At 42.2% G+C, this 12,011-nt stretch overlaps 1 protein-coding gene across 1 annotated transcript; it reads right to left on the reverse strand.

Moving 5' to 3' along the window:
- Positions 1–4,977: 4,977 nt before the first annotated feature.
- Positions 4,978–11,538, reverse strand: C6H2orf69 (chromosome 6 C2orf69 homolog). The gene is made up of 2 exons (XM_054830618.1): positions 11,200–11,538; positions 4,978–9,788 (listed from the first exon to the last, which is right to left on the reverse strand). Exons 1-2 carry the CDS (start codon positions 11,506–11,508, stop codon positions 8,949–8,951), a joined length of 1,149 nt encoding a protein of 382 aa, XP_054686593.1. The 5' UTR covers positions 11,509–11,538; the 3' UTR covers positions 4,978–8,948.
- Positions 11,539–12,011: the final 473 nt, after the last annotated feature.

The raw sequence follows: 12,011 nt of genomic DNA on the forward strand, positions 1-12,011 counted from the left end.
TGTTACCACATGCCAGGAGGTTGCATTGGACCTTTTGGGATGAAGCCTGTTGTAGAGGCGTTGCAGATGGTTACTTTTTGGCAGATTCCAGTGCTTACAAAAGCCTTGTGAAATAAAGACAGGCACCTCACAGAAAAGATAGGTTGTCATTGTCCCTTTGAGATCCCTCTGACGTTACTTGTGCTTTTTGGGGAACGCAGCATTTATCTGACATTTAGGTCAGTCTGTTGCTTCTAGGAGTGTTTTTTGAGAACTGTAACTTGTCAAAAGCTCTTAGACTAAATAGATATGTAGTGTTAATAAAGTGCTGGAAAAAACTTTCTCCAGAGGAGCAGTGGCTTGCAACACTGCAGATTATTCTTCTAAACCTGTTCTTCTTGGCAGTTCAACACAGTGAATATAGTCTGCTACCATGTGAATAGGCACCCGGCCATCTTAATGAATAGGCATGAATGGAACCAGCCAAGCGATTCTGATGGGCATCATTGTACGTTCTGAGGGTAGAATTTAAATTTGGGATCACAAATAGGTCTCCCAAAATTTTTGTTCGAAAACGAACAAGGATTGCTTGTGCATACTGCTGAGACAGAAGCCTGTGTCTGTTAGGCTGGGGAAGCCTCTTGGCTTTGTTGGACTGGTAACATTGAGGGTCCCAACCTAACAGCTCTGCAGAGGTGTACAGGCCATATGCTTTGTGCGCTAGGACTAAAGGGAGAGGCTTGGAGAGCCTGCAGGGCCAGACAAAGCTGTGTTCTAGCGTTGTGCCTGCACAACTATGTCTGTTAAATCTCACCACTGGCAGATTCTCAGTATGTGAGTACAGAGCACTGTCCTGATCCCTCATTCTGCTGTTTCTTTGTTCTCCATTCCCCAAAAGAGAGGTGCTAGCTTGGTGTGCTTGGACGCCCTCAACGCTCAAGTATAAGGAAAGCTTCATGGAGCAGCAGTCAGTGTATGAGCGATCTGCTTATGTCTCAGCTTGTGAGAAGTGTCTGCTGTACTCTGGAGGGAGGGAAGGAAGGAGGGAGGAAGGAAGGGACAGAGGCAAGGAGCCGTTTGGGGCTTGGGGAGAGGAGAAATAAAAGGAGGAAAACCCCATGGGTCAAATGTGTTCACTGCTGTGCCATCTAATGGTGATACTAAGATTTTCAGTAATTCTTGTTCCATAGTGTGCATGTAAAAAGCATAAAATCTGTTAAGCCACAAGTATTCAAAATGCCATTTTGAGTATTTTTCAATCCCCCTTTTTATTTTGTAAGGGAGGCTATTAAACTATTCATCTACACACCTTAGGCCAAATGCAACCCTCGGTGGCAGTTATTAGTGCTCAGGGAAGCCAGCAGGAAAGCTGCAATGATTCCCTTGTTTAGCCTAGCCTGAAGTTGGGATTGGAAAGTGCGTATCTGGCTGGGAAGAGTGGGTCATGCTAAACTCAATGTGAGCCAAGTGCTATAGCAAGTGCAGCTATTTCCTTTACACACTACCAACTTTAAAATGAAGTCTTTATTTTTATATATCAGCAAATGAGGTTATCTCACCTGGATCAGCCGGCGGATAAGCCAGCCCTGCTCATGGTTCTCTTCCAGTGCTCTTTGAGTGCTCTTTGAGAAGTCTCTGCAACGATAGTGGGTTGGTTTTTCCCCTCCACATGAATCCTTTGGTTTTTGCTTCTCTAAGACTGTCAGTAACCCCCACCAGATGTGATAGAAGTGCATATTCAAGAAAGATCAACAAAAACTATTCTATGTAGATCAGTGGGAAGACCAGCACAGTAATTGTTCTGTCAGTGCCATGCTTTTTTTACTTTGAACCAGTTGCTTCAATTTCTTATTTAATAACTTCTATAAAACAGTTGTTCTGAAATGCTATAAAAGAAACCAAGCAGTCTAAAACTGTATTTTCTTAATTTGAGCATAATGTGACTAGTGATAAAAATCTTGACATTTCTGTGTTAAAAAAATGTACTTGGTACTTTCTAACCACTGTGCTACACGGCATGAAACAGGCAACAAATTGATGCAGCAGTGGTGAAAGCATTAAAGGAATAACTTCCAGCTAACAGTGAAAGAATACATGTAATCACACTTAAAATCCATTACTGAAATAACACAAAGAATTAGAGCCGCTGACATTTTGTGGAAGTTTGTCCTTTACAGACCTAAAGCAAAATGAGATCATGCTACAATAAAACAGAAGAAGCTATGGTAACAGGTATTAGAAAAACACCATCTTAAGCATTCAAAACAGCCACTTTGAACAGTGTATTCAACAGAGGAGTTAGGTGATGCAGACTGCCCAGGACTGAAAGATGAGTTAAGATACTTAAATATAGACAGTACCTGAAATCAGCAGTTTAAACATGGCCTACCCCAATTACTCTAAAAATTTGATGACTGAGGTTTTTAAAATGTAAGTTCATTGCAAATCAACACCTGGAAAGAATTATTTATTCTTGGTCATATGAAATATAAAGGATGACAAATAATTTCAGAAGATAAATGGTTTATACAATTTTTCTTAATGTGGTTGCTGTGGAAAGACTCAAATAAAAAAACTGATGTAAAAATATTCTCTTGTCAAACTATTACACAGGTCATTAAAAAATCTGCCTATCATGTATGTGCTGAAGATTTGATGTACCTAACCTAAGAACCTGTCTTCTCCAAGAACTACACAGGGTCTAGGTTCTTAATACAAGTGTCAAGTTAAATGCCTGATGTGAAAGGGTCTGACTTGGTCATGAAGGATCAGAAATATATTTGCAATCCTTTATATGCAGAATGAAACTATTTGCTTCGTTCATCCTGTTAGTCCCACAACAGCACTATGAACTTGACTAAGATGAGGATGATTTCACCATAGTAGAGCTTATATTACATATGGGGTGATCCCAATATGCATTACTTCACAACTTCAAAAAAAGTCCTGTGCAGGCTTGATTCTTTTTATCTCCGGCCAAAACGTATCTTCCCAAAGCTGAGACATTTAGCTGTTTCCATGCAAACAACACAGGTGTTGAAGATACACATTCTGAGACAGTAACTTTTACAGGAATTCTCTGTAAGTTAGTATGACCCAATAACCAAAGATTCCAGTGTTACTAGAAGGATAGATGAAATTTTGAGTAATTTTTTTTTCCACAGTTACCTAAGTTTGCAGTGAAGGTGCATGTTAAGATTTCCTATTTTGGTTTGCGTCAGACTCTGGGCCTGGGGACAGATTCCTGAGAGCAGTGATCTCTTTTAAGTGGCAATTCCTGAGAGCAACAAGAGCAGATTACTTCCTTTCCAATTGTTCAGATCTGTTCCTAGTCAACATTTTTAAGAGCGGATTGAAAACATTAAAAGAACTGCTCAACCATGTAAAACGTGCAGCTCCGCGTGTGATGCTATGTTCGTACAAAAGTGCTCAGAAGCTATTGCTTGCAGTAATAACAGAGATCACAGTAATGGACAATTTTTGCTGTGAAAACATTTATACTTCAGCTGCCAAGCAGTACATGAATTGCTTAAAACTTCTATCACACAAAATCAATGTACTTCTCATGCTGAGCGTGTGAGCCAGCACAGGCAGGACACAGGAACAACCACAAAACCACAGATGAAATGCAAAGAGTAAATTTATTTTCGTTACCTCGCCAACTGGGGTATCCCCGAGGCAGCACCTGGGCAGGGGCACGCAAGCGGGGACGCAGGCACCGCGGGGCTCGGTCCACACTAGAGGATCACCAAACCTGTGTATCAGGGATTCACGCAGGTGTAGCTTACTGCCATGCTTTGATCTTTCCCACAGCACGGCAGGAATCTCAGGCGTGTTCGACAGGGTGCCTCCCATGTTCTACTAATCAAGCACACAAGACTAAACGACAACTAGCATGATATGTGTTTTTCTACACTCGAGCTACAGGTCACTTGAGCGCGTTTACAATCTTTCGTTACTTTCCCACAATGGGGAACGAGGATGGAGAGCTCTGCAGATAGCCTGTAAGGGATGCCATAGCTTTATCCACACCCAGGCTTAGGAGTATTACGCAGAGGGTCAACTGGTGCGGGAGATGTGAAGAGCCTTGTTTTGCACTTCAGCACTGGTATGCTGTTTCCTGTGTCTTGCAGCAATGCTTTCTTTAGAAACAACTCAGCTCTCAAGTGCCAAGTTTAACAAAGGAAACTAACAATCGTGACTGAAAGTGCTCTCTGAAAACTTACTAAAAGAAGGAAAAATTATTTCAAGCCTTGAAGTAGCAGCATTCTGCTCCTTTTCAGTACATGAGATGTTTATACACAGAAAGAAAACCAGATAAGAATATATTTTCCCCTTTTGCTCTACCAGATGCTTTTCTGGTCATTTGCTTAAATAGACTTTGGTACTTCTTGGGTCACTTGGAAACAGGTAAAGAAGCCCTAATAACAACAAAGCCATCACTGCTTTGTAACCCACACTACACTATATGCAAAATGACTGCCTTAATCAGTGTTCCGTGATTTCCACAGTGACATGGGGCAGCTAATCCTGTGCAAGTGTTTTTGTCAGCAGGAGTAGTGAATTATGCTGTTAATGCCAATAGAATGAATTTAGTCAGGAACAGTATGCCTGGGAGAAGCAGTGCCTGTCTGCCACATAGGCGTCCTATGATCTTGCATTACTGGCTTAATGACTTCATGTTACTTTGAGTTAAAACCAGTCACCTTGCATCTTAACAGAGTTAAGAGATCACTAAGTCCAACAGAAGTCCAACAGAAGAGATCACTAAGTCCTTGCTCTTAGGGTCTTCATCATCAATATTTAAATGTGTCTAAATTTTCATCAGGTTATGAGCATTAGAAGTAAACTTTTTTCCTTTACCATCCTTAGAAAAATAAAATCAATATAAGATTAAAAAGATTGTGAAGAAGTAACTCCAAAGGTGATTTAAAGAGGCTGTCTCTTGTGGATTGCAGTCTGAGACATCCGTCTTTGCTTTTGTATTGCACAGGGACACCAGACACACAATTCATGTTTGTGGATTTTGCTAGGCAGAGACATACCTAAAAATGTGGCTCACAACAGAGCACACACATTCCAAAATTTTTCCTGTTCTTTAACTTCCCTCTTATATTAACTGATAAGACCCCATGTAATTTAAAATAAACATTCAAGATAAATGGATGGGTATACTTTTACCTCAGTGCTTCAACTTTCAGTCTGTATGAGACAACAGATACTTATCTACAGAGATGAAGTAACTGTTAGCTTAGGAAAGACAGCATTGTAAGAAGCACCATAAAAGGGAAGAAAAAACAGGTGATGTTTTCTTTCTGCAAATAGCTCAAAAAGAACCTGTTGGGAAAACTTGAGCGCATGATCATGCACAAGCACTTTTATCCGTGAATATCCACAGCTGTAACATCCTAAATCCTAAACTGACTTAGAGGTCTTATTTAAAATAATTTCTATAACTATTTAAATACATAGCACTCCTGTTAGATATCTCTATCAGCAACAACGTTAATTTAGTAAGGTAGAATGGCTCACCATAAAGCGCTTGTGCTAACATAAAGGAGGCAGCAGGACGTTATCAATGGGAGGACAGACAAGATTGCTCCTTTCAGCAACATGCTAAGACTTGTATCCTTAATCACCTTTCAAAACTGGGGGCTGACACTGATTTATGCAGCAGTGTTTACAGAGATGTGATTAAATTAGTCCTAGATAGGAAGAAGGTTACCAAAGTTTCTAGTATTCAAGATGCACACAAAATAATTTAAGTCATATAGAATCTGGACAATTTCACAGAATCAAGCCTTGTTTTAAAGGAATTTAACAGGCACAGCTTAAAACATTTTAGCATTTCTCAAAATCTGAAGAATGTCTTTTCTATTGTACAAGAATGAAGCATGTAACATAAAGAATACCAGCTATTACATACTAGGTTGTACTAAGGACTGTGTAATTTTGCTCACTCCATTCAAAACCAGAAATGTCTTGAACTAAACAACCATAAGCATGAGAATCACTTAACTTTAGGCATTTACATCTAAGCTTATTAAAAACCGCCTTTATAGTTAACATCGAAAAACAGGCATATACAAACTATGACCCTAACATAGAAATGTTCACACCCTTGGGTACTTCATGCTAGCTTTCCCATCTATGCGAGATGCCAGTAAGCTGTTTTAGAATTACAGATGCTGATTACACAAATACAAAGCCTCCTTGAAGAAAAGGTATCAAATAAATCTGATTTTTTTTAACTAGGTCTCCACAACCACCTAATAAAGCTTAATCCAGAAAACTTAACTGTACATTCCTTGTTTAATGGCTTTACATTCACATTGAAGTGGTTTCACCCATTAGAAATAGTTTATTTTCTACATTGTTTGCAAAATTTATTTTTAGCATGCATTGTAGTGAATGACAGAGGCACATTCCAACAGAGTACTACAACAGTTTAGAGAATGAAAAACAACCAGTCAGTTTTCCCTCCACAACATGAGGTCTCACAACAAGATTAGTTTTACAACAAAGTGCTTATTCTTCAAATTAACACAGCAACACTTGAGCCTATGTTATTTAATGGTTATTGTAAGCAGCCTCCACCAAACAGGTTAATATTATTTTCATAGGACAGCCATCCAGAAACTTCTGAAGACAATGTCAATATTTCAATAGCTGTTTCCAAAAGCTTGCAACAACCTACTCCTGCTGTTTTGGCTGGCACAGAATTGTTTAGAAATTGGTCTGTGATCTGCACTATTACTGGCTAGGGCAAGTTTTAGCATACCCAAGTTGGCCTGGCCAGTCTGAAACTGAGAGGGAGCAAGATCAGTGGTGTGTTTTGGGGTTTTTGTTGTTTATCTTTTAAATTTTATAAGTGGATAATTAAAGATATTTCAAGCAATTTGTAGGCTTTCTATTAAAACCACTTTGTTAGGTGACCCATATTTCCTTCACAGAAAAAAGTTCTTGCATATGCTGCAAGTATTATCAAAAGGACCAAAAAATGGAAATAGCCTTCTTTGGAACACATAAACAAATTGTTATAAGCCCATTAAGAAGGTAATCAATAAATAAGGTTGAACAAAGCCTCCAAGAAAGAGTTTAAAAAAAAAAAAAGCAGATGGAATGAGATTTCAGATTCTTTTAGAAAACGTCGAGTTGATTTGCATGTTGCACTTATCCCCATCAATTGAAATAGATTATTTCCCCTTTTGATCAACTAGATACATTAGTCTAATTATTATTAGTGATACAGTTCACTTTCACATTGTAAGGTGCACACCGTATACATAATCCTACTACCCTTAATATTTTGAGTAGTAAGAAAATTTTCTTAAGAGTTCAACACACTTTTCTCATTCTTCAGTGATCTCCAACATGAGTGCAACTTCTGCAAGAATTGTGAAAATACTGTCTACAGTGAACCTTCTAAGTTTTAATGGTGCCAATAGAAGAAAGATGACACAGGACTTTCCTTCCACAGTGTAAGAGTCACAGGAAGCAAGAAGCAGGGGGAAGATGTTTATAAGCCATCAAGCATAGGAATAAAGTTGAGTCAAATGCCTTTTTTCAGAACTGAGCCACATTTGTTTGTGTAATCTTAACAGTGTTTTGCTAACTCGCTTTTGTATTCCTATACTTCCAGGAAATCCAAAACCATTTTAAACTACTGATTCACTGTTAATAGCTGCAGTTGTCTTTAAGAGTGATTCTAAGATTTATTTGTAGATAAATGAAAAAAGTTACTTACAACAGTAGAAAAGATCTACTAATAAACTCATTTAGCCATCTTTCAGTAATTCCTTCTGAAGAACATTCAAGTTTGGGGCCTGAACTAGATCACATCTTTTGGATCTGATTTGTCCGGTTTTGTATTTAATTAGAGGTTGGGGTTTTCTTCCTGTAAGAAAAATTAGGCCCTGAAAATAGTTTTTTTTTGATGACTCTACAAGCAACTACTGCGATACATTTAAAGGAGATAATAGTTCTAAAATTTGAAGCATTTTGAAACAGCTACAGTCAACATAGTCTAAATATTTTTATGCAACTTGTAATACATGATGTACTTAATGTCTCTATCTAGATTGACATCAATACAGCAATTATCAAGAAAAACCTCACCAGTCCAAGGCAGAGGTAAAGAGACCTCTTGACTGGAAAATACAGATATTACTGCTGGTCCTTACAGAAGTTAATAAAAGCAATAGAAAGGTATGTTGAAACAGCAATAAGCTGCACCCTCATGAACATTCTTGGTCACTTAACATAGCTATGTCAAAATTTTCAAGCCCCCAGGTGAAATGGCTATTCACTAGCAGATATCACACAAGGAATTAATGAAACTACAATGACAGCAAAGGCAAGGCGCACATAAGGAAGAAAAATGGATTGGCACGATTATTCCAAAGGTAAATATTTGTCACTTTGTTTCTATCAGGAGAAATGTTACAAACTCAGAAGATTTAATTAACTAATTAAAACAATTTTCACCAAAATATATAACTAAGATTGTCCTAGCAATCATAATTTTCTTTAAGCCAAAAAACTAATGTTAATGTCTGTTACTGAGACAGACCAAAGTTTTTAGCCCTGGAAGCTACTAAATAGAAGTATCCAGACATTTGAAAGTCTTGAGTACTTTAAACTCCCATTAAAGGCAGTATATGACGTTAGACATCCAGGACGAAAAAATTTGCCAACGGGTTGAGACTAAATGTTCACATTTAACAAAAAACATGTATAGGATAGTTCTTCATTTTTCCAGGAATCAAATGACAACATCTGTTGTAGGTACAGGGTCCCAGTCCTCCTCTTTAAGCTACTGAAATTTATATATAGTATCTATCAGCAACACAGGACTGATTTAGTATTCTTTTCAGAAAGCATCTGCTCAAAGTTGTAAATCTACATCACAACATTAACAGCGTCAAAAGTGCTTTTACAGTGAATATACTATTCAGATACATACAGTCTCAAAATACTTCATGAACTCTGAAATGGTTATCTAAGGAGGGAACATCATCAGAAAAATGCAGTTGATCATTTATTTCCACGCCAAATTCTTCAAGTATCTGTACAAATTTCTCATGCTCTCTCCCAATCCATGACCTCATTGTGTCAAACACTTGGTACGGTGTTACGTGAGCATGAACTTCAATTCCTGTCTGTGCAAGTTCTTTCAGCACTTCAGGGTAAGTAACCCAAGTATTGCTTCCTCCCGAGTGACCACCATCCAACCAGTAAATTGCTTTTATATTTTTTAAGAAGGCATCTGTATTCTTGTCTTTTTTAGCTTCCTTCAGCTCATAAAGCAGCTGGTTCAAAACCACACAACCTTTACTGAAGCCAACCAAAGTAAATGATGCTGCACCTACAGCAGACGGTATAATGAAGTTCATAGCAGAATTATTAGAGCATTCACAATCTCTCTCTCTTTCTGTGGATGAGCAGCCATTCGCTGTAGGAACAGACTGCAGCTGTGATTTACAAGCAGCTATTTTTGCATCCTTGCTGACACCATGCACACTTTTCTGGGACAGCAGAATATTCTGAGAGAGTCTGAATGCATTAACTAGCAAAGCGTGGAGATGCTTGAAAGCTCCAAAGTCAGTGCTGTGCTCTGGTGCTCCAAACATGTTGCTCGCCACAAAATTGTCATAACAACTGAATTTGTGCAGGTGCATTCGAGAACACTTTACAACCCAAATAAAGCTATTAGGGAACCGGCGAGCAAGTATGGTAGCAACATTTTCAAAACTCCAGTGCTCCCACTGAAAGTTTTCTGGGTGGCAAGACATGATGTCATGATAGTTCTGAAAAATTAAAAAAAAAAAAAAACAAAACAGAAAAGACATATTACTACATTGTGGAAAGACTTCAGCTCTGCCTAGTGTACTTATATTCATAAGAGAGGACCGTAACTAACAAAAGCATGCGTTAAAGAGGCGCTCGCTTGTTAGGCTTCCAGAACAAGAAACACATTCAAGAAACTAGCATATTTAGATTTACTTATTGTACTTTAATATTTTTACCACACATTTTTAATACCTCCAAAATTAGTACAATAAAAATAAGCACATGGAAGTATTCATAATTTTTGTTGACTTCGCTCCAAGAGAAGATTAAAGTATTATTTGACTTAGTATGGCACAGAATACATCATTTTACTGTATTATCTCCATCTGCAGAAATACTGATTGTCCTTATTACAAACAATAGACTTAAAACTTCATAAAAATTTTCTGTCTCTCATAGAGGAAAAAAATTCCCTCTCACACAGCTGTAGGGAATCTTTATTCCCCTTGTTCACATCCAGAGATGGAAAAATACTAATCCCCAAATCACGAATGATTCTTATCTCAATTCATAATGGCAGAGAATGTTAATTATCTTGTTTTATTAAGGAATAATAAAGCCATACCCAGGAATGGTAATCAAAAAGGTTTTCTCACACCATTCCAATCCTTAAAATGAAAATCCTCAAAAGTTCTGGCTCTTTACCTTCCAGAAAAGGAAAGCCTTCTCCCTAGAACAAAAAGACGCTACCCCTGCTTCGGAGAAGTAACGACTTTTGAGATTAGCTGCCTACCCAGAGTACCAGGGCACGCAAAGCTACAGAGGGGGACAGCGCTTCAGTCTCTCTTCGCTTTCTTGTCAACTCGGAGACAAGGCGTGCCTTCTTCAGGACACGCTGAGAAAGCGTCGGCACCTGCGAAATACTCGCAGCGCGGTGCCTGGGATGTCTGTACACCTGCACAGGGACGCGGTGCTCAGCCTGCCGACGGAAACTTGCCATCTTAGGATTTATGTCACGGCCTTCTCTCCAGACACTCTTTCATACGATTTCAGGGTTGCCGTCACCGCCAGAAATGCCAATTTCGGGCAGCGCTACAGCAGACTCCCCCTCCACCGCTGCTCCTTTCCAGGTTTCAGGCACGGCCCACTACCGCTGCGTTTACCCGAGGGCAACGGGCGGAGCGCGCGGAGGAGGAGATGCTTCCCCCCGGGAAGAGCTCTGACGCCGCGGCGGGATCCCCGCAGCCCGGCAACGCCGGTCCCGCCGCGGGAGCTGCGGCCGCCACCCCCCCCCTCCCCACCGCTCAACCCCCGGAGAGCCCGCGCCCTCAGCGGCTCCCTCCAGCGCCGCTTCCCCGCTCCCGCCCTCCTCGGCCGCCCACACCCGCCATTGCTTACCGCCCTCGGCACCCCCGCTCCCCGCCGTACCTGCACGTCCCCCGGGAAGTAGACGACGTGATGCTGCGGCGGGGCCGGGCCGCGCGGGGCCGGCGGCAGCAGCAGTAGCAGCTCGTTGGCCCGGTGCGGCTCCGCGCCCGGCACCTCCGGCAGCCGCAGCCACGGCGGGCTCAGCCGCGCTGAGAAGCCCGCGCCGCTGCCGCCGCCGCCGCCCGCAGGCCCCGCGGCGCAGGCGGCCGGCGCCCCGCAGAGGCTCATACTCCTGCCCAGGCAGAGTGCGGCGGGGCCGACAAGCCCCCGCAGCAGCGAGGCAGCGGCCGGCGGGCAGCGTCTGCTCATAGGAGCGCCGGCCCCGCGCCCCGGCGGCCGGTTTCCTGCCCAGCCACCCTCCCGGCAGCGGCAGCGGCAGCACTACCACTACTACACACTGCGCCTGCGCCCCGGCCCCGGCCCCGCACCGCCCCCCGCCCCCCCTCCGGCCTCCGCCTATCGGCGCCGCCCGCGGCCCCTCGAGAGACCCGGCAGGGGGCGTCGCACGTGCGCACCGCGAGGCCGCAGCCGAGCGTCCGGGGGTGGGGCAACGCGCGTCTAACGGCTGCCCGCTTCAGCCGTGACGTCGACGAAGCCTTTAAAATGAGCGTGGCGGGAAGCAGGGAGCTGTTAGGCGGCCGTCGCGCGGGCGGCAGTGCGGTTCTTCGAGGCGCTCCGCGGCCTCTGAGGGGGCTGGGCCCTCGGGGCGCTGCTCAGAGCCCCCTGGTGCCTTCTCCCAGCGCGGTTTTGGGCACCAGCGCTCCCTTCAGCTGGGCTCAGCTCTCTTCAGGCTGTGTGGCACTCCAGGTGAG

This window comes from Grus americana, chromosome 6 (genome assembly GCF_028858705.1).
Source record: "Grus americana isolate bGruAme1 chromosome 6, bGruAme1.mat, whole genome shotgun sequence".
NCBI classification, from domain to species: Eukaryota; Metazoa; Chordata; class Aves; order Gruiformes; family Gruidae; genus Grus; species Grus americana.